This window comes from Tachypleus tridentatus, chromosome 7, assembly GCF_004210375.1.
Source record: "Tachypleus tridentatus isolate NWPU-2018 chromosome 7, ASM421037v1, whole genome shotgun sequence".
NCBI classification, from domain to species: domain Eukaryota; kingdom Metazoa; phylum Arthropoda; class Merostomata; order Xiphosura; family Limulidae; genus Tachypleus; species Tachypleus tridentatus.
The window spans coordinates 58671633-58696196 of NC_134831.1; the positions used below are offsets into that span (position 1 = coordinate 58671633).

Sequence of the window (24564 nt, forward strand, 5' to 3'; positions counted from 1 at the left end):
GCTTTCTAAAATCAGATTTTTACTATATAACAAAGTCATTCACATACGTTAACTTTCATATTTCTTCTGGTATAAACTAACTGAAATAAATATTAATGTTTATACCATTGTAGGATTTTCCGTAGTATTGATATGGTATCATAACATCTACGATTTTCTGTAGACTATGCAATTTGATGTGCGAAACGGTACACACAATGTTTTGGAACACAGAACTCACGCCACAAATTTAAAATTTACAAACTTTATTATTTTACAGTGGATTCTATTTGATATAAAATAGACATATAAACAAACTTGAAACGTGCGTCAAACAAACTTCAAGTATTTACACGCATGAAATGTCTGCAGCCAATATTATTACAAACGAGAATCGTCACCGTTTTGTTCTCATTCGGACTGAAACTGTAAGGGTTAATCTGTTAGCTTGAGTCACGATAAAAGTTAATGGCGTGTTCTAGGAACCCTAGATAAGTTGTTTCCAATTACATTTAATATGTATAGCATAATTTGTAGATTGTAAGTTAAACTACAAGGTGTCCCAAGAAATGTATACACACTTTGAATGATTATAAGTACAATATTTATTAAGATATATCTAGGTTTTATAATACAAGTTTAAGAAGACAAGTATTTGGTATTTGGGTGTATTCTCTTTCAATTTCTGCTATCAACTCATTGATTGTTGCAGATTTTGTGCTATAAACCTTATCCTTGACGTATCCCCATAAACGAAAATTCAGAGGTGTGAGGTCTGGTGAATGTGGGGAAAATTCTGTGCTACCTCTTCGTCCAATCCACCTGTTCGGCAAGATTTCGTCAAGATAGGTCCTCACATTACGATAGTAGAGGAGAGGTGCTCCATCTTGCTGAAACGAAAACTCCTCACCTCCAAATTGCTCTCGAATGTGTGGAACGACAGATTCATGCAGGAAGTTCAGATAAACATGACCAGTGATTGTGTTTCGAAAAAGAATGGTCCAATTTCGCTCAACACTGATAATCCACACCACACTGTATCCACTGGTAAGGTTACGTGGTATTCAATCGTAACATGCGGGTTCTGAGGTGCCCAGTAGGTGCAAATGTGGCGATTAACTGAGCCATTTAACTTAAATGTGGCTTCATCGCTCCAGACAATCTTGTTTGAAAACTGTGCATCCTCTGTAGATTTTACCAGGTACAACTCACAGAATTCATCTCTTCAGTCAGGATCATCTTCATTGAGGGCGTGGACTAAAGCCGGAATAAAACTTTTCCAACAAACGAGCTTCAACATGCGATGGACGCTCAATTTGGGATTCCTGTCTCACGGGATGTTTGCCGAACAGATTTTCTTGAAGATCGGTGGAGACTTTCCAACAGTTCTGCTTTTCGTGTGGGATTGGTGAATGACCCCGGTCTTCCAGAACACCCTTTATGGACGTTTTGAACAGTTCCATTTGTTTTAAACTTATCTCTGATGCGAGTATCGTGATGGCGGATCTGTTTGAAACTCCAAACCGTCTTTGCACTTCAGCTACGTTCTCGCACTTCCGGTAGCACTTTAAGATAAATTTCCTTTTCTCAAAACTTAGTCTTGCTTCTACCATTGCTTCAAATCAATTGTACCTGTAAAAAAAGAAAGTTTGAGTGAGGTATAATCATTCAAAATGTGTATACATGTTTTGGGACACCCTGTAGCATGTAAATATTCATGATTGTTTGCTTGCTTGTTTTTGAATTTCGCGCAAATCTACACGAGGGCTATCTGATCCGTCCCTAATTTAGCAGTGTAAAACTAGAGGAAAGCAAGCTAGTCATCACTACCTACCGCACTCTTGGGCTACTCTTTTACCAATGAATAGTGGGATTGACTGTAACCTTTTAACGACCCCACGCGTAAAAGGGCGAGCATGTTTGGTGTGACGGGGATTCGAACTCCCGACCCTCAGATTACGAGTTAGGCGTCTTAACCACCTAGCCAAATATTAATAAAGTATGATGCTCAAATATTCAAACTGTAAGACATAAAATGCTGATTTTATAATTCAAACACACTTTGTTCTTATTGTTATCGAAGTGAAACTATAAAATTGACCCTAATGATAATGCAGAAACTAATATAGTTTGAAGAACTATAGAGAATGAAATAATAGTATTTAAATATAACATGAAATAGGTTGAAATTAATAATAAACAGCATTTGGTGGTTCGCGAGCAAAACATGTAATAAAACATCTGGCACACGCACCCTAGATGAATTTATAGTAACATACTTTAGAACTACCTAACCCTGCTAACACAATTATTAGTAGATTTATACATACATCGGAAATATTTTTACATAGTTTTGTATTGAAGTTCAATGAAACATTAATCAGGGACATAAGTAACATTGTCAGAAGAAACGAGAAACGTTGCGCTGATTTTTACATTTTAATTCAAACAATAAATCATTTCTCTGTTCCCAATATTTTTCAATATTTTTTATTTATTGATAATAGTGATTCTCAAAAACAAAATTTTTACTAATGGATGTACAGTTTCTATTTAAAAAAATTTCTGATTTTGTGTTTTGTAAATCAGGTTGCTAGTTTTGTAGGTTATTATAACACAGGCGTGCGATGGTTTTATTGTCTTGAGATATTTATACGTTCTTCTAAAATTCATGAAAATTATATCAAAAAAATCTCTATCTCGTACAATTTTTTTACAAAATGTCGTCCCCCGCTAGTACAGCGGTAAGTCTACGGATTTACAACGCTAAAAGCAGGGGTTCAATTCTCCTCGGTAGGCTTAGCAGATAGTCCGATGTTGCTTTGCGATAAGAAAACACACACATGCACACACTTTTACTTTACATAAGTGAATCATTTTCACTTAACTCGGGTTACAGTTTGTTATACATAAAATGTTACAATCACTGGTTATATATTTTACTCGGTCAATCGCGACGGGAGAGTCTTACTAATCTTTCTAGAAACCACGAGAAACACGTCGCTTGCATGTATATGGCTAATTAGCCACATTATTTATAATTTCTAGGAAGTATTTGTTTGTGTGTGCATTTTGACATTATTTTTATTTCAATATTACTTATTCATCACTACGGCAACAATAATTTATGTAAATGACCCAAATATATTGTTATATTTGTGTCAAATTTGGCATAAAAATTTGTTTGTTTTTGTATTTCGCACAAAGCTACTCGAGGGTTATCTGTGCTAGCCGTCCCTAATCTAGCAGTGTAAGACTAGAGGGAAGGCAGCTAGTCATCACTACCCACCGCTAACTCTTGGGCTACTCTTTTATCAACGAATAATGGGATTGACCGTCACATTATAACGCCCCACGGCTGAAAGAGCGAGCAAGTTTGGTGCGACCGGGATTCGAACCCGCAACCCTCGGATTACTAGTCGAACGCCTTAACACACTTGGCTATGCCAGTCCCCCTAAGTACACATAAATAAATAAATTTATTTACCTGTTTGTTTGTTTGTTTGTTTTTTTTTCAAATTAATCAAGCCCTTAATTTTTATTTGTAGAGATAATACTACTAATATATTCTATATCTTTAGCATAAACAAGGTCAATAAGTGAATTTATTATTTAGAAACGTTTAAACATAAGAAAACAAAAATCAAGAAAATTGTATGATCATTCTTACTAACCATCTTCTCATGGCTGGATTGGTAGGGCGCTCGATTCGCCATTTGAGGGTCGCGGGTTCGAATCTTTGCCACTCCGAACACAATCGCCCTTTCAGACGTGTTGGCGTTCTAAGTGACGGTCATTGTTTGTGAATGGTGTTAATCAAGCTGTGTTCCTTCTGGTCTTTGAGTGTTGAATTAGGGACAGCTAGGCTAGATAGCGCTCGTGTAGCCTTTATGATCACAAATATATCTTCAAATGAAACTTGTTTAATGTAATGTAAAATATCAAAAAAAGAAGAAAACAAAGTCGAATAAGCAAAACACTTCTTAATCGTTAAAAGTCCAAATTCACTCTTCACATTCATGACACTCTATCACTTTGCCTAATTATCCTTACTCACGGCGACATTTGATCCTCTCTATTTCAACCTATCCTCAATGTGATTTTTATCTACATATGCAAAAATTATTCTTATAAAATATCTCCAAGCAAAATGTGACATCCGCCCCCCTTCCAAAGCGACGTGTCTGCGGATTTACAACACGATTTCTGTGATCTGCTCATCACGGGCAGCCATTGTGTAGTTTGGGGTTTAACTTCATACAAACAAAATGTAACCTCCGTCATTTTATCCCTGTTGACACTGTTGTCCTAAAATTCGTGTAAAAATATTTTTTCTATATATTTCAGTAAGATACCAGTTGAATGCTGATTCTGGTACAGATGTTTTGCCAGTTCTTTAAATAATTAACGTGTGTATTATACTTTAAATATTTGATTCCACGTAAACATTTCCCTATTCTTTCACAAAAATGGATATTTTCTGTTGTCTTTATATCCTTTATTTATAATATTATAATTAGGTTTGATGGTGTAATACAAACAATAAGTGTTTGTAAAATTCATATACGTTTACTATTTATCAGGATTTCCGTATCCATTTCTTCTACGTCAACATGTGGAAAGATTATCGATTGAACCTAAGTTTCCATGATTCCAGTAACCCTTCTGTGATACCTCTTGATAGTTGTGAAAAAATATGGCAACCAAGCACCTACGTCGAAAACAGTAAGTCGACGGAAATGGTTGAATCGATTGGAAATGGCGTCATTTGTAAAATTTTTTCAGATGGAACAATATTTCGGTCCAGCATGTAAGTATTCAATTTTGAATCTTTATTATCAGTGAATTCATAATATGATAGTTGTGTCATAATCTGATTCTGTTTAATTTATACTTTACTTTGTGTGTTTTTCGTGATGACGAGAAAACGAACTTGAAGAGGAAATTACATATATTTTTTTGTAAACCTGACGATGACCAAAGAAGGTCGAAACGTTGTTCGCTCCTCTACTAGTGCTTTCTCTACTCATACCAGCCGTTTTTAAATAGATAATTTGTGGGTTTTTTTTGCCTTTTAATTCTGTAATGTGACGATAAATCTCACTATTAGTTGATAAAACAGTAACCAATGGGCCTGGCATGGCCAGGTGGGTTAAGGCGTTCGACTCGTAATCTGAGGGTCGCGGGTTCGAATCCCCATCACACCAAACATGCTCGCCCTTTCAGCCGTGGGGGTGTTATGATGTGACGGTCAATCCCACTATTCGTTGGTAAAAGAGTAGCCCAAGGGTTGGCGGTGGGTGGTGATGACTAGCTGCCTTTCCTCTAGTCTTACACTGCTAAATTAGAGACGGCTAGCGCTGATAGCCTTTGAGTAGCTTTGTGCGAAATTCAAACCAAACCAAACCAGTAACCAATGAACTGGCGGTGGGTGGTGCTGACTTGCCGTCTTCCTTCTAATTTAACACTAGGGCCAGTATGGCCAGGTGGTTAAGGCACTCGACTCGTAATCTGAGGGTTTCGAGTTCGAAACATATCAAACATGCTCGCCCTTTTAATCGTGGATCAGGTAGCCTGCGAATATCTTTGCGCTAAAAATAAACTCCGTAATTTAATCTTCTATCGGTGTATAAACGACTGGAACTGATAGATATCAAGTTATTCTTAGCAGCAGGGGAATCTTTGTTTAAGATGAATTTTGATAACTAAATTTTATATTGTTATGTTTGAAGATAGAAACAGTTAAGGCAAAATCAAACACAAAACTGTTTTAATTTTTTAGTTTATAAAGCACACATAACAAGAAGTGAAAACAACAACAAAAAATATTATGTTTCTATTCCTCCGCTGTCAGTAATAAAAAATGGAAGTTTTAACAAAACCTAGTTTGTTTGAGTATGAGTAGCTCTGCTTCACTACTTGTAACGTTTAAAAGCTCGCAGGTAAGCTAAGCCATCCATTTATATATTTATATAAGTGCATATGTATTGGTACTTTGTTTATCATTGCACCAATACATAGCACTGCTTTATATTAGCTAGTGGGCGCTTCTGGTGAAACGGTATTTAAATAAATCGTTTTATAAATGTTAACTTGAATTGGAATCTTCAACCTAAACAGCACATCATTGTGCGCGTGGAAATTTAGTTGTACAAGAGAGAACCCCTAGGGCTCGAGTATAGCGTCCCCTCCAAAAAAACAACAACAAACAACATAGCGATTTACTTTCCAAACTAGTATCTCCGCGAGTCCCTTTTATCAGGCTTACTTAATCGAATTTGCAGTTGTACATATTGGGCAATGTCTAGTCTGTTGGAACTTGCGTTGGTTGATCGCGAAACAAACGCACATTTATAAGCGTATTAAAGCTATAACTAATGTTATTGTAAGCACAGTATTTCCATGAGAGGTGTTCTGTTAACAGACCATAACTAAATATATGTTGCAGTTTGTTAATAAATTTTAAGGTTATTGTTTTTAATGTTGATAATATCTAATGAAAAACGCCTTAGGTGTAAAAAAGGTGCAACCAAAAATGAATTGAGTGTGCGATTTAAAAGAATGAACTCAAAATCAGCGGCCAAACTGTATTTATAGCACTGATAATAAATGCAACAGTAAATATTGATTCATTAGTTAGCCAGGCCACAAACTGTATCAGCTTCAAGTTTGATGACGGGTAAAACAAACATTCCATGAAAACTGAGAATGGTTTTCTATCCAACAAAAGTTCCGTACTTTGGTGCGAAGAGAAAAAAGATAAAAAATCAAACCTGTAGGTAATATATCAGGTATTTCTTAATGGATTGCCTTGAAATTTGGTATGTGAAGTAAGAACTCAGTACAGCACATTCACTGAAAATATGTGATTATTTGAATCACCACATTTTAAAAAACAGAAGGTAGAAAGTCACTAAAATATTACTCCTGTTAATAACACACTCTATATCCTCTAACAGGTTGTTTTGAGTGCACGAAACACTACCGTGTATCTTGATTTTTAGTCTATTTTTCTCAGTAGTTCAGACTTTTCCATTAGACGGCGTTAATGTATTGTTAATTTAAAAAGTTTATGTTGAAATTTTCTAGAATAGTGTTATTGTTAATCATAATCTTTTTAATAACGTATTTTCTACTTACCAATCAAAGAATAAATTTTAAATACCAATCTTGAAGCTGTGGTAAAAACTAATGAATTAATAAAAACGAAGAATTTCGTGATCAACCAACAATTGTGTTTATTTTGTTGTGAAAGATCTGAACTACAATCCTTTGTGGATTGCAACGTTAATTTAAAAAAAATGTTTATGACTGTATGGCAAACAAAAAAGCTATTTTTTCACTCATAGATACTTGGTAGTAGCAAGCTGCCCAATGAATTTACGGAATTATCCAATGGACACGCAAAGATGTACCATGAAGATTGGAATGTGTAAGTGTAAGAGTTTTATCTTGTCCAGTTGTTCTGTTTGTATTTTGTATGTAAGATTGTAAGTTCATGTATGTACATTAGTACTTTAAAATATCAAATTCTTGAGTAACAGGGAGTCTAATTAATAACATTTCTCCATACTAGGAAAGTATTTTATATTACTATTATTATGATTTCAGTCTGAACTTGAACGAGCTTTACTCGCATGATGTTAATAAAGCTTTAACTTCCCAAATATAAAGTTCACATAGTATATATTATCAAACTTACTTTAATTTTAAGGTGTTAATATTTTCTATCAGTCATTTGGTTAATAAATCTTTAATCGTGACTTTTATTAAAAGGAGGCGGACGTGGTTCATCGGTTAGCATGTCGAACAGTAGATTTATAGGTTTATGGCTCGCGTCCCGTTACTGATAAAATAAAAAAAAGCTACTCTTTACTTTGGGATCGTAGTTACGTAATAAGCTTTTCGGTCAATTTCTACTAACTTATCAGACAAGACCAGCCCAAGATATGGCGTTGGGTGGTGCTCACAAGATGCCTTCCTTCTTGTATTTTATCTTAAAATCAGGTACGTCTGTTCACAAATAGCTCTTGTGTAGCTTTGCGAGAGTATTCGAAAACAAACAAATGAATTTGTGAAAATCACTCTTTATGAATCACACAGATGAACAATTTGACTAATCTTTTGAGCAGCAAACTGCTTATGAAGATCTATCTGCCTTTGGTGAAAGCTCGACATATCCAGTGAAAATTAAAAATCTATAAGTCAAAGTAAGTTTTTAGTACATAATAGGCTATTATTTTGAAGCATTTGTAATGTATTATCTTAAAAGTTTCAAAGGTCATTTTAAAAAGATTACACTCTGTCCTTTATTTTCTCTTAAGAATGCAGAAAACACGAACAAATTTGCTAAAAATCTCTGTGAAAATATTCAGTAGTATTCATTTTCCAAGAAAATTGTTATAACACGGGAAAGTAAATCAGAATTGAAGAATTTCTAGCAGTTGAATCGAGGATCTTGACAGAAATGGCAAAACGGTCGCATTATCTTTAGTTCAAAGTAGTCCATTTCACAGTAAAGATGTGGTCAAGATTTATACTGTCTGAATTTGGTTCATATAATGCGTTAAATTTAATAATAATGTGAATTTGCTTGTATGGAAAACTATATTCTACATCAAGAAGTAAGAAATATCCTAAAATATTTCAATTATGAAACATTTATCTTATTCAAACTTAAGCACTTATTGTAACCATAGTATAAATCGAAGTTAGATAATATGAATCAGAAAAGAGAGAGGGAAGTTAAAGAGCAGATATATTCTTATTTCCTGAATTGTAGCTAGCTATTGTATTACTATGTATTTTGGTTAGTATAGTAAACAAGCCAAAATGCTGAAAATTATATATATATATGTACAATATTTTAACGTGTAGAACATTGTTTTGGTGTGAGACTTTTTAAACTCAACTATTTACAACAACTAGTGTAGTAACGATATAGGATTTATTCTATAAAATAGTTTTTCAATAGATGGGAAAGTTGAATACGAATTTGGTTTACTTTTGTACTACTAAGTTACGATATAACGTTCGGTCTGGATCAGTTAACTCATTTAGGAGAAAGATGAGTCCACGGACAAACAAAAAGTGTTCCTTCATATTGAATAGTAACTATATTTGTATAGTTTAATATGTATAGCGTTTATGTGAAGAACTCCTATACCTTAATGTTTTATACATAGCACTGCCTTCCATCTTAAGCCTAAATTGGATATAAAATTCATTTTGTTTGATGTTAAGTGCAAAATTATAGAGTGTGTACTTGTTCTTTACTCATCGAGAGTATGGAAACCATCTTTTTGTTATTATAATCCTTCAGAGCTGCCGCTGAGCCACTGAGGGCAGAGTGAGAATAATTAAGTTTAATTAATGAAAGATAATATCAGTAATGTGCTTTTTATTTATTTGTTAATAGTTACGTATTTTAGAAAAACTAATACAATTTTAGGCTATTATTTTTTTAAGCTACGAAAACTTTAAAAAAACCATATCATTAAGGGTTCGTCAGTGAATGTAGATCAAAGGGCATCACCTAGCAGGGGATATCCTTTGAAAATGAAAGTTGAGGTGGCATTATAGTTTTACGAAGTAGCACTAGAGGTAGGTGTTACTAGGGGCGAAAAGTTCCAAGTTGTATTATTAGTTGTGTGTTGACGACTTTCTAGGACGATGAGGTCTATTATAATGTGTGGGTGTTTGGTTCAGAAATGAGCCGCCAGAGTTTCTGGACATGGTTATCAATCAGTATCAAGTTATCCTGTGAAAGTTCCTAATACTTTTCGTTATCAACTCTGCACTTTTACTTCAATACGAAACATAGTGTTTTGTATACACAACTTTGTGCTTTATGTCCATTTGTATATATCCACTAGATTATCTTAATATATCTCTCGTTTATCATGGGAAAATGATATATAATGAAAATAGTTTCAGCTCCAGCAATTATTCCTTTAATATGCTTACGTGGAGACAATGCACAGAACAGCTCTTGAGGTTGTTTAACACTAAAATTCATAACAATTAAATGAATCGTGTTTGTGTGTACAAATAAATATAAGACATGGCAAAACTGTTTATTCATGCAATACTCTATACCCAGCTGAATATAATGTCAACTTTTACACACTACACTAATGTCCTCGGCTGGGACAGCGGTAAGTCTACGGATTTACCACGCTAAAAGCAGGGATTCGATTCCCCTCGGTGGACATAGAAGATAGCCCGATGTGGCTTTGTTATAAGGAAAATACTACAGTAAAAATAATGTTAATTTATATGATGTGTACAAGGTACAGTTGACTAACATTCAATTCCAAATGGTAACATGAAATTTTTAGGATGTTAACCTTCTCTTTAACTTTCGTAAATTTTTCTCTTATTATTCCTGCCACACTCCATAGGTAGGGGTGGTCCATGCTTCTATCTATCCTGCGAACTTGATGAATGCAGAGGGTTATTTATTCACACTGGCAACTGTATGTATCTAAAAATAATCATCCAAAAATGGAGGCTTAAACCAAAATACACCTACGTTTTCAGTGGCTAAACATTTTTAATGTAAGTTCTTGAAGCACATAACGCTCATGCTTCAGATACAGCCCTTCGAATACTATCACGGCTGTTACGTTTACGATTTAAAATAGCCTAAAACTGAGTTAAACTGCAATTTATATTTATAAGCTAATTAAATCTCGAGATTATCAAATTTATTATATTTGTTAACAAGACTGATTTACATTGTTTTCTTTCTTAATACAAATGTATTTTAATATGCAAACAATAATATAATTTATAATAACAGTTATTACAAATAATGATTTATTTACAATACTTTTACAAACTTATAAATAATATTGAGTCTTTTATCTGATCCGAAACTTCCTTGATATTCTATCGAGGGCTCACGATGAGGAAATTAATTTCGAGTTGGTAACGACACAGTTCACTTAACGAATAGCTAGCTAGCTCTTCGTTGGCCACACTTCGTTTAACAGCTGAAGTTATATAACGTCTTTATAAAAATACTAACGTCCGATGTTAATCCACTTAAGTTAAACAGTTTGTAATGTTCGAAATCTATAAACATGTGTGGTCAATATCTCATTTTACCAGTTATAGGTTCCGAGGTTTACAGCATATTAGCTGTAACAAACCAATAATAATGTATACTGTTTCTTGGCGCCTCGTTTTAGTTTTATAGGCGTGAGGCGAGACTCTAAAAATTTCATCTTGCTATATATAATCCTGGCATTTACAAACTCATATACATTGTCGATTCTTAGATTCGAGAATCTTCTACAACTTTAGTAAATAGGCGGGAATTTCGCTATACAGATTTAACTGTATAAATTAAGTACACTTCAAAATATAAATTTAATTTATATTAACATTGATATTAAAAGAAATATGTAATAGTAAATCCGACACACGGCCATAACCACGTTAATCAACAAGTAAACATATATATATGTATAAACAATAAAATATTTGCTTTTATCTCACGTGGACACATACATTACAATTTTGTTTCATCTGTAAACAGTCCTCGGTGATGTCGAGAAAAACCCACTTGTAAAGAAATATATATGTAAAAACGGCTCGTTTGGGTTGAGAAAATATTTTACGTAGAGGAGCAAACAACGTTTCAACCTTCTTAGGTCATCGTCAGGTTCATAAAGAAAGAAGGAGGTAACTGACCGGAAGCTGACCACATGTTTGAAAAGGGTTGTGTAACAACTTAGACCCAAAATGAACCAATACAAAGGAACACCTTTATGCCTATGTTAAAAATAATAAAATAAATCATATAAAATTATATATTCAAACATCTAACACCGCCCTCTACATTCCAACACTCAGCTACACAACTTCTTTCAAACATGTGGTCAGCTTCCTGTTAGTTACCTCTTTCTTTCTTTGTGAACCTGACGATGACCGAAGAAGATGGAAACGTTGTTCGTTCCTTTACGTAAAATATTTTCTCAACCTAAACGAGCAGTTTTTACATATATATGTAAACAGTTCTGTCCTGTGGCTCGTTTGTTCTGGAGGTTTTTGGTTTCAATTCAATGAGTAAATAATCAAAGGGGTTACTAAGTTGCGATTTAAGCGGCTCCTTGGAGCACAGGTTAGGAATCCCAATTACTCCTTTCCTTGAAAAAAATTGTTCTTTTTTCCGTTGCTCAGTTTAATCTTTCGAGTACTTAATTAATTAGTTCCACAAGCATTGCTCGTTTTGAATAGTTGAAGACATTTGTGCAGCCAATGATAGCTATGTTTCTTGAATTCAGAACAGTTTTTAATAGACAAAATGTGCATTAGAACGTTAATCAAAAACAATACAGTATGAACTATAATAAAGGTCACCAGACAGATAAATGTATCAAAATATCATTATCTACCAGATATATAATAAGCTGTACTCGCAGTTCTTCTTTAAAATTCAGTGTATTGCAATAAACAAATAAGAAAGTTTGGAAATTCTTAAAGTGATTGTTTAACATATTAAAACAAAATAATTGGAAGCTGAACTTGCCAGTTGTCATACAATCGCATTAGAATATTTTTCAATGTTGACTTAAACTCAGGTTTAATTTACTGTTGAAGAATTACTAAAACTATTGCACTTCCTTTCTTTAATGTATAAGAATATAAAACAGTCAGTGACGTTTATGAAGCTGTAATATTTAGTAATGACTTATCCAAAAGTGATGTCTTTTGATAACTCATGAGGTAAGCTTCAGAGCTAATAAAACTAACAGTCAGCGTTGAACCATTGTATTGCAGATGGGCGATTGTGTATTAAAACAATATTACTATATTATATTATAAGAACAAAACGGGTATTATGAGCAAGGTTTAAATTATTTATTGGGTTGATTTTTTTAATAATATTTATAATTATTCAGGACAAAATAAAGACAAGTAGTTGTGTTAAAACAACTTTTTGAATGTTTTACGTATAAAAATGTCGCTTATGTTGTTTTACAAGGACAGTTTCTGTGTTAGGAGATAGTTCGGTATATAACTTAAATAACTGTATAATTTTTTGTCATCAGTGGTACTAACTAGAATATCTTATAGTCTTTCATTCTGATGATGACGTTTTGCTGAAGTGGGCAGAAGAAAGAGAAACTTTCTATTTTGAGAGTTTGGTGGTACATAACAATGTTCGACTTCCCCAGTTCGAAATCCAAAATACATCTGCCGAAAAAGTGACCCAAGAATGGAAAACTGGTAATGACATTTTCAATATCGAAACTGGAAAACAGTACTTATTTTCGTTAACATAATACACTACTCAGCTTTTGCTAGAGATAACTATTTTCAACAAAGAGAAGTTTCATATTGTTCCATCTACTGATTGTATGAATATGTAGTTTATTTCGTGGAAAGTGATGCATAACAAGCATTAAGGTTAATAAAAACATAATGATATTCACAACAACGGGCGTCCCTTCCTTTCGCCTCTCACAACACAAGACATTTTTGGGAAAATTCAAAGTTATGAAAACAGTTTTTTTAAAGAATCATGTCTTATTTGTTTGCACAAGTTCAGTGCTTTGCATGCCGTATGGTAATCACTTTAATTCGAATAGACTAGTTGACACACACCTTGATGTGGAAGCTAAACCAACTTTTTGATAAGGAAAACTTAAGCTCTTGCGTAGTCTTGATCTGCAATGGATGACGACGAATGGGTTATGGAAGCTGGGGCTAGTTTTAGATAAGGAAATCCTGCAGTTCCTGCGCATGCCTTTGCTTGCACTGGATGACAAACACGTGTTGGTGTTGCGGAAGCTAATCTGAATTTTAGGTAAGAAAGTACCGAAAATCTGCCCAGATTGTTCTGGATGGACCGCTATCGTCCCCTGCAACATTTCTCAGTAAGGATCAGTTCAGGAGATCCTGCTGGTCAATCCATTCTCTCGATTCCATCTCGTTCAAGAGTAGCAGCGATAATCTTTCTCTGATATGAAGTTTGGCTCAGTGACACCAATATAAGATCTCACTATAAGATGGAAATGTCTTATCTCATCACCTAACTACAGTGAGTGTTGGTGACATGTTGGTTCCTCTTCCCCTGCGTGCTGATTCTAGCTCGCACCATGACAGATCCTTTTCACTATCTTCTGTGGTTTGCAAAATATTGCGGGCAAAGAAATGCCCACCACGTTCTCTCCTAACTCGGGGCTCGTAATTGAAGAGAACTGATGTTCAATCACTTATATTACATCTAACGTCCCCTTCATACCTCATCTCAAACATATCTGGATGTGTCAGAATGTCATAAATACGGGGTTTCATATCATCCTCATGAAATCATCTGGAAACCGTCTGTGTATAAATTCTATCCATTGTTAGATTTTAAAGGTACATTTTCAACTGCGTAGCGTTTGCGGCAGGTTATGGATGTCACTCAGTGTGAATATTGAGATTTTCCTGAGGGTTAGTATCATCCTAACCTGCTCCTCCTGATATTGCTACTGATTTGGTATAGGATCATAACACCTCCAATAATTAAGCAACATGGCATTAAATTGCCTCATTTCAAGCATCCGTATGTTTTTGTTCAGATTCTCATTATTTAGTCACTGTCAAAATTATCTAGTGAAACAAGAAACAAAAACAAACAAATAAAAATGAGTATACGTTCAAACTTACAATGATATAGTACACTTGTTTATATCCTAGGCTTGCCCAAGGAGTTCAACAGACACGTACTTTGCATGTGGACAAGTTGAAAGAATAACTTAGCACCGATAGATACTTACAATAATACGTGTTAATTAAATTAATTATAATTTTAAAAGGTGGTTCTCGGCAATAGTTGAGTAGTATAATATTAATATATACATGATTATGACTAAATGAGGCGGTCCGGCATGACCAGGTGGGTTAAGGCGTTTGACTCGTAATCTGATGGTCGCGGATTCGAATCCCCGTCACACCAATCATGCTCGCTCTTACAGCCGTGGGGGCGTTATAAAGTGATAGTCACTCCAACTACTTGTTGGTAAAAAGAGTAGCCCAAGAGTTGGCGGTAGGTGGTGATGACTAGCTGCCTTTCCTCTAGTCTTACACTGCTAAATTAGGGACAGCTAGCGCGGATAGCCCTTGAGTAGTTTTGCGAGAAATTCAAAACAAACAAACAAAACTAAATGAGAGAGAATATTATTGTTTTACATTGGCAAAAATATTCATCATTTTGATGTAACTTTGTAAACGGTAGATTCAGGTGGACAAATATCAAATACAAATGATATAATACAACTTAATATTATCAAGGTCATTTAAAATGTTATTATTTTATTATGTACGTCACCTTCTGTATTCTGAAGTACTTTATCTCCTTCTTTAATACAAAGTTGTTTCGTGTATAGAAATAGTTTGATATTTTGTTGGTAAATTTCTTTAGTGTATTATTGATTTTTTTGGAGTGATCCGTTTTCGATATGCTTGTTTTTAGAGAAAGGATATTTTCTTAACTTTTTATGACCCTAGAAATTAGCGAAGAAATTAATAATGAACCCAATGGATCATGTTATAACTCTATAATATTCTCCCATACAGAATTTGATATTTATTTTATGGATTGTATTAATAAAATTTACCTTGGCCCACGGTTCACGATTCATTATTACAAATAACAAACACACTCCGTACATTAGGACCGACGGTGTTATAAGTCTGACAGTTAAATTCAACTGTTTGTAGCTTAAGAGTTTGCAATGGACTTGCTGTTTTTCTCTAGTCTACCTGTTCAAAATTGGAAATGCTTGTACCCAGATAGCTCTTGTATAGTTTGGCTAAAAAATTATAATAGCAAAGAAATAAATGTTGTATATTTCTGAAAACGTATAATAATGAACTAGGAGTTTTGCATAATTTTAATTATTTTATTTTAGATTTAGTGTTTTTCAAGGTAATCCTTTTTAAAACTTAGATTTTCTAATTAATTGATCAAGACCTAGAATGATTATCTTGTGATTTAATAAGTTTATTTACTTTTGTACTTCTTTAAACTAATGCTAAGACAAGAATTAATTGGTCATGTTTTATTATGACAAATCATTTCAAAATGTGTAAATCATGACTGGTAATACGATATACCTAATCAGTAAGTAAATTAAAAATGAAACTATTTTGGTTTGTTTGTATTAGTTAAGTACAAAACTACATATTGGGTTATCCGTGCTGTGTCCACCACGAGTATTGAAACTTAATTTTAACATTATAGGCCCACAAATTCAGCATCGAACCACCGGAAGCTCTTGTTAAATTTATTTAAAGTAATATTATTTTACGTACATAAAACCTGTTTGCACCTGAACGTATTTTTTTTTTCTACATTTCACTATAAGATTGATGGTAAAAATCCTACTATCCAATTAAAGTATCCCAAGAGTTGGCGGCGGGTGCTGTTAACTAGCTGCCTTCTATCTAGTCAGTTAATTTGTAATTATACACGACTATACGCAGATAGTCCTTGTATAGTTATGCACAAAAATTCTAATAACTATTCTATCCAATATTTTACTTTTGTATATCTGGTTACTGAAATGTATTTGCATTCTGTATTTATTGCAAAGCTACTAAGAATAGCTGCTGCCATTTTGAACTATTTACCACAAGTAAGCAACGCCATACCACCCACAATTCGACTTTAATTGATTGACTGTTACTCTTATAATGCACCACATCTTGAATTACAATTCGAATACCGGTTAGCCAGCTCCGTAATTCAGAGTTCTGCCACACGGCCAACTAGCGATACATAGAAGTTTTGTGAACACATTTTGGTGGAAAGTTTCAAGTTCTACATTGTAGAGACAGCTCGATTTTTATCAACGGAACATTTATAATTACTTCACATTTCAACAACAAAAATTCTGGCCATTTAAATGAGTAGGGAGGGATATAGCTTAGTGTCAATACGCCAAGTTATTTTGATGAATATTACATGCAGATTTAAGTCAGATAGCTTAACATCAAATAGGCTATTGATGTTAATAACGACAACTTTACTACAGTAAGTTGAAGTTGAAAAACATACTTTTGCTTTCAAAACTTTAGCAAACAAATGAAACTTTTCAATGTTTTGGAATTTAAACAGTATCTCAAAAACTTACTTTGGAAGGTAGTCAGAGTTACTGCTAATCGTGTTTACTTTTTATTTCGCTTTTATGCAACAAAAATTCATAATGATTTTGTAAGATGATCTAGACTGATTATACGAGAAGTATAATTAATTTTGTGTCAGTGTTTTATTCTAATTTAAGCCTCTATTTGATTTGTAGGTAATTTTACTTACTTGCTGGCAACATTTGAATTTCAACGTAACGTGCATTTCTACGTACTTACCAGCTACATTCCAAGTTCACTTGTCGTTGTCGTGTCCTGGGTTTCTTTCTGGCTCGACGTCAAAGCAGCTCCTGCTCGCGTCGCGCTCGGGATAACATCACTATTAACATTAGCAACCCAGATGGTTCAGTCACACCTATCCCTGCCACCTGTCTCCTACGTGAAGGCTTTAGATGTTTGGATGTTTTTTTGTCTCTTCATGGTGTTTTCGTCCCTGATAGAATATGCATGCTCCTATACGCTAGCAGCTATTTCGTCTAACCAAAAACCATTGCAATCGAGTTTCGATCGGATGGGATTTCAGCTGAGGAGAAATCTAGTAAGAACTCTTCAAATGTTAACTTTCAGTGATAATCAGAAAAGCTTCTTTAAAAACTTTATTTACTATAAATATTTCAAGAGTGACTAGTCAATTTATGATTACATGGTAATTATTTTTTTTGAAAAAGAGAAACTGCCTTAACTCTTTCCTGATTAAATGCTTTTTCATCCACATAATGTACGTGATCAAAGTTCTCAGTTCTAACTTCACTGGTTATTAAGGGTGAAATTGGTAAGGCTTTTATTCTACGTGGATTGGTTTGTAATTACAAGAACTTCATCGTATGTCAATCACATTGATTCAAGTGTAACTGGGTCTATTAGATCTGTTTGGAGACAAGAAGTAACGTAGCACTTCAGACGCTATTTATATCATCAGTTGTTTGAACAACTATTTTGGTGTGAACTTTATTAAGTTAGTGAACTGTAATTTTGTAATAATTTGATTCAGGTCATTACACATCAGAATTAGGTTTATGATTTTATTAACATCAAAATATCTATACATTCCAATACTTAATTCGTTATTACCAATTCGATTCATACATAAATTAACAAACCTCGTGATTCAAAAGAACTGACGATCTATTGAGCTTGCTTAGAGTCCTCATATTTTTAAATGAGAGTTGGGTTTGACTAACTCTTGGATTCAGTTTTCTTTTTTCTTTTTTCAAAGGACACTGATGGCCTGATGGTTAGGACACTCAACTCGTACTCTGTGGGTTTCAGGGTCAAATGCCATTACTGAATATGATCATCCTTTCTGTCGTTAGGACATTATAACACAGTCAGTCCCACTATTTATTGATAAAAGAATAACCCAAGAGTTAGCGGCGGTTGTGTTGTCCCTTGCTGGGACAGCGGTAAGTCTTCGTATTTACAATGCTAAAATCAGAAGTTCAATTCCCCTCAGTGGATACATGAGAAGAACACACACATACTTGACTAGTTGTTAAATTAGGGGTGGTTAGAACAGATAGCCCTTGAGTAGCTTTGCGTGAAATTAAAAATAAATCAATCCTTGATTTTAGGTCTTACGAATTACGAAGGTAAGAATAAGATATTTAAACGAAGAGCGACATCAGATCACTTTCATGAAAACCAAACTTTTGTAAAAGACAATGTTGTTGGATAAGACTACTTGAAACAGTTAACATCTGTTACAGTCTCACTAAATTGTACATATTTTAGAAAAAACAATCATAGAGCAATGTAGTCAGTATTATATTCATAGAATATAGTCAAATGAAATTTAATCTTATTGTGAATTAACTGCTTTTTGGTGGGAGCTTTTCAACCGTTTTAAAGAGATCGATCGATTGATTATTAGGTATTAAGTATAAAGCTACTGAATAATCAGGGATGTCGAGAAAACCACTTGTAGAGAAATATATATGCAAAATCGGCTCGTTTGGGTTGAGAAAATATTTTACATATATAAAACTACACAGTTGGCTATCTGTGCTCTGACCACCACGGATATCGAAATACGGTTTCTAGCGGTGTGAGTCCGCAGACATACCGCCGTGCCATTGGGGTCCACTTTGAAAAGACTTAACAATTAAATTTATCTTTTCTTACACATAAATCTAAAATTATATCGAGTTTTGACCATTATTACTTCACTAGTGGTAGTTGCTGGCCGTATTGAGCAGTTTCCCATGTCTAAAGGCTCCAAGAGTTTGGTAATCGATGCATTTTCTGTACGTGGGAGAATATTGTGATGAGGGGTTTGTAGTCGTCATGTTGTATTATTTTAGGTTCAAGTGTTTCCAGTTTGGAGTCTGGTGCTTATAAAGATGGTAAAAGATAGAATATAAAATTAATCTATTTTTTTCTTTATGATGAGAAACCCACTTGAAATATTAATATATCTCAGAATGGCAGGTATGGGTATTAATTAACACTTTTACTAATAAAGCAGAGAACAACGTTTCGACCTTTCTCGCCCGTCTTCAGGTTAACAAAGAAGATGAACTAGGAAGGTCGAAACGTTGTTTTCTACTTTATTAGTAAAAGTGTTAATACCTATACCAGCTTTTCAGAGATACAATTTAATTTTTTTTTTCCCACAGATTTTTGGTGCCTCAAACATTGAAGTTAAAGATATTACGGAAGGACCTACTGGACAAGAAGTTGAACATAAGGCACGATCATCTGCTACACATCCCAGGGAAAATATTGTTCCATCTCTGCATCCCAGATATATTTCTACAACAATTATTGATTACATTTCTAGAATACTCTTTCCTTTTTCATTTGTAGTGTTTATAATAGCTTACTGGTCGATTTATGCATCAGATCACTAAAGTAATTACATTTGATTGTCAATTTTTTAAAAATCAGTTGTAGACACAACCAAAGTTTACATGTGCAATTATTATTGCAGCAACTCTGAAGATTTATTGAAACGAGTAATAAGAGTTCTTTTATCTGGTCACTTCGGTCTTTTAGAATCATATTTTTGTTGGGTAGCTTTCATTTAAAATAAATACAGCAACATGTGCAAGTGTTTTAGATTAGGAAGAATATTACATATGTTGTCTCATACTTTCTATGTAGGAACATAAAACACTATTTCTCAATACACATAATAAATCATTTGCTGTTAGTCTCGTTTCTTATTAGAATGTTTTTAAAGACGTTATTTGTTTTAGAGTGTTACTAAAGTGAAAGTATTCTTATAGTCTCATCTGAACCTCTCTGAATTTCCATGTCGCATTACGATCAAGTATTCTGAAAAACTAAGATTTCCAAGAAGTTATACTAAACAAGTTATATATCTTTATGAAGTATTTGAGTCGGTTTTACTTCTGTTTTTGCCATTTGAGTCCAACATCATCGCAGATACGTAAAACTATTCTTTCTAATTTGTTAGTTCTTGAGGATCTGTCACTTTTTTGGTAATAAATTCACTAATAATATATCAGTCGAATAAAAAACATTAAACAAAAATATACTTAGTAATATCTGATCCTATTAATATAAACCGATCCTTTGAATAGAAATAAAGAAACAAGTGGTGTTTAAGTATTATGGAAATAATGTTTTGTAAAGTATCTTATAGATAGATCAAAGTATTAGTTGTAAATGAATAACCTTTGTTTAATATAGACGTAATCTATATAAATACAGTTTTCGTCGTGTTCACGATTTCACTGAGGGTTTTAGCATTTTGTTAAGACTGTCATAAAAAAAATATGTTTATTTTTCTAGTCAGAACAAACAATGTCACATTACTTTGCGAAACTGCAAAAACGATGGAAAACTATACTACAAATATTAATTATGTAGAAGCCGCTAAAATACAGTACTTCACGGATATGATAAACACGAAACCGCACAAACAGTAGCATTGTACCTCATGGATATTATTGCACGAAATCGCACAAAGAATAGCAAAGTGCCTACAGATATTATTGTCCGAAACTGCACAAACCATGGCACAAAACTTCACCGATATTATTTATACGAAACCGCTCAAACAACAGCACATTACCTTACAGATATTGTTTATATGAAACCACTCATACAATGACACGGTATCTCACGGATATTGTTTATATGAAACAATTCATACAATGACACGGTACCTCACGAGTATTAAATAATTAAATAGAATATGAATACACAAATCAAGAACAGTTATTACATATTTTCATATCTTATTTTAAATAGGCGTAGGCACTATACATTAAGGTTTGCAGTCGGTATCAGTACCGGTATTGGTTTGTGGTATATCATTTCTTGCAAATAATATGTTATTACATGTCGCTTCCCTGTTATTCCAACTTCACTTTTCAGAAAATTATAAATGCTTGATGTGGTAGTTTTGAGTTCATACCTCAGTCACCTTGATACATAAAATATAGGAAACTGGTGACTTCCACACCGCCTATAGGATTATGAAGTGTAATGGCAATTATTCATTATAATTTCGTCATGAATATTCTGAAGCTATATTTTTATATTATTAAATCTTATAGAGCTAATGAATAAGCAATGAAAATAAAAATAAAACATTTTCCACGCCTACCTCTGACTTGCTCTAATTTACAATTTGCTAATAGATTTTTCTGGGGCTGTTTCTCATTAAATTTGTGCCCCCGTATAGCCAAGCGCGTTAAGGCGTTCGACTCGTAATCCGAGGGGCGCGGGTTCGAATCCCGATCGCACCAAACATGCTCGCCCTTTCAGCCGTGGGGGCGTTATAATGTGACGATCAATCCCACTATTCGTTAGTAGTAGCCCAAGAGTTGGCGGTGGGTGGTGATGACTAGCTGCCTTCCCTCTTGTCTTACACTGCTAAATTAGGGACGGCTAGCGCAGATAGCTCTCGAGTAGCTATGCGCGAAATTCAAAACAAACAAACAAACCCATTAAATTTATAATTAACAGAAAGCCTAGATTTCAATTAATTCATTGCTATAGTCGTCATATCAAGTGAACGTGAAGATAATTGACAATTTGGTTTCGTGTAAAAATATTTTACCTCAAGAACAAACTGGGAAGAATAGTTCAATTTCTAACTACTCAAGACGTGATAAGAAATACTCGAGTATCGATACCGGCAACCTGTTACCGCCGATACTATTGCAAACCCTGGCATACCTATTCAATTATAATCTTTATATTGTAAACTTTTCATTAATATAAGCTATATAACTTGGTGTTTCTGTGTGCGAATTGCACTTTTAAAATTTGTTTCGTAACAACCAATTCGCACTCTTCTGGTTAGGAATGAACTTACAGAAAAGAACAACAAAACAAAACATTTAATACGAATATTATTTAGATTCATAAATGACCTAGCATAGTTGTTCAGACGAAGTTACTGACTTGATACTTCTTGTATAATATAAGCATATGTCACGCATCGGTTAGAACTTAGAACTGATTGTTTCTCCAAACATGCTCGTCCTTTCAGACATGGTGGCGTTATAATGTTATGGTTAATCCCATTATTCGTTGGTAAGCTTTATATTACATGCTTCTTCTTGAAAACAGCAATATTACATTAGCATTCCCTTTTATTGCAATCTATTTCGTTCTATGCAGCATACTTCGTGCAACATAAACACAGTTTCTGAATTGTTTTAATATTAGGTATGCACGCACACATATTTTAGAATATTCATTTACTCTTTTCAGATAATATTAAACCTAACGCCTTAATAAAATATTTGAGTATTGAATTTAATTAAATAATCTTTATTATGTATAAGAAATACCACGAACCCATGAGTGATGGCAAAGGATAATACAGTATCACCCACACTATATCTGCCATAAGCAGCGCCAACGAAGCCTTTTCCTGGAAAACCATAAGCTGTCTGAGATACGAAAGACGTAATAGAGGTCTAGGTGATACGTGTGTTATGAATTTCTATGTATTTATTAAATAATATGCACATTTTAGAGCAGCTTATGTTAGAAAACGAATTTATTGTTCCGAATTACTAGTCGTACCTTTGAAATGCTTTATATTTTAGTTCCCGAGAAATTATGTTATTGTAACCTGTTAAATATTATTAATGAGCAATAAATAAAAATGTTAAATAAGTTTGTGTTTGAAACTAAATGTATGGTTGTCATAATTGAAATTACATTCTTCGTGCTATTTGAATGTCTTTTGTTCTTTTAATGTTATGTAAATTACATATTAAAGTGATATACCGCACTGGACATTTACTTGATTTTGCATCCATCGCTTGATTCTTGCCCAAAAAATTATATTTCTTTTAAATGATTATACAATTGAAACCTTTTTAGGCCCAGCATGACCAGGTGGTTAAGGCGCTCAACTCGTAATCTGAGGGTCGCGGGTTCGAATCCCCGTCGCACTAAACATGTTCGTCCTTTCAGCTGTGGGAGCGTTATAATGTGACGGTCAATCCGACTATTCGTTGGTAAAAGAGTAGCCCAAGAGTTGGCAGTAGGTAGTGATGACTAGCTTGCTTCCCTCTAGTCTTACAATACTAAATTAGGGACGGCTAGCTCAGATAGCCCTCGTGTAGATTTGCACGAAATTAAACCAAAAACATAGAAACAATGAAACCATTTTAGGACCCAGCGCCATCTTCCACTTGTGTGTTTAGGTGAACCTGTGCAGGACATCAGAATGTAGAATGCTAAAATAATATATTAAATTTATCATTATAATTTAATTTTACATAACTTGTATTAAACACAGACTTATTGATTGTGTTCATGTATCCCATCGCGTTTTTTAACAATACATTTTTGTAAACTATTTATGCATTAAGCGACTTTTCGGTCCATAAATTTGTGTGTGTGTGTATGGTTTTGGTTTTTTTTCTTATAGCAAAGCCACATCGGGCTATCTGCTAAGCCCACCGAGGGGAATCGGATCTCTGATTTTAGCGTTGTAAATCCGTACACTTACTGTCGTACCAGTCTGGGACAAATTTGTTGGTTATAGATTCTCTAATAACACAAACGTCACATAAACATATTAATCAAAAATACCGCCAACGTTGCAATTCATGGCGCTAACAACTAAAAGGTTTTTTCACGTATTTGACCCTCTTGGTTCAGCAATAAGCATGAAGGCTTATCACGATAAAAACTTGGTTTTGATACTCATGCAAAGTAAACCACAGATAGCCCATTGTGTGGCTTTGTGCTTAACAACGCATAAACAGATTCTATGTACTTAGCAAAATACCCATTTAATTCACTTTTTTGTATATTTCGAGTGTTGTGACAAATAAAAACATAGAATTAACCATATAACGTAAAATGCGAAACCCATTAAATCAATGCCGAATTAAACAATGTGTTCTCTTTTCACATGTACAGAATCTCCAGCGTAATCAGTAATAAAGAACCATAATCAGACATAGCAGAGTAAGCAGTGTGTATTTGTTGCACAGA

The 24564-nt window shown here is 33.9% G+C and overlaps 1 protein-coding gene across 1 annotated transcript; it reads left to right on the forward strand.

The window, feature by feature from the left end:
• Positions 1-7346: 7346 nt before the first annotated feature.
• Positions 7347-23231, forward strand: LOC143255750 (glycine receptor subunit alphaZ1-like). Its single transcript, XM_076511923.1, has 4 exons — positions 7347-7411; positions 13066-13218; positions 17283-17665; positions 19743-23231. The coding sequence occupies exons 1-4, from the start codon at positions 7354-7356 to the stop codon at positions 19974-19976; spliced, it is 828 nt and encodes a 275-aa protein (XP_076368038.1). The 5' UTR covers positions 7347-7353; the 3' UTR covers positions 19977-23231.
• The last annotated feature ends 1333 nt before the right edge of the window (positions 23232-24564 follow it).

What these genes read in the sequence shown, in the direction of transcription:
- LOC143255750 (XM_076511923.1), top strand. Translation starts at nt 7,354, where the DNA reads ATGAATTTACGGAATTATCCAATGGACACGCAAAGATGTACCATGAAG. An exon ending in TACCATGAAGATTGGAATGT is followed by an intron (nt 7,412 to 13,065) that starts GTAAGTGTAAGA and finishes AATATCTTATAG; the next exon opens with TCTTTCATTCTGATGATGAC. An exon ending in TTCAGCTGAGGAGAAATCTA is followed by an intron (nt 17,666 to 19,742) that starts GTAAGAACTCTT and finishes TTTTTCCCACAG; the next exon opens with ATTTTTGGTGCCTCAAACAT.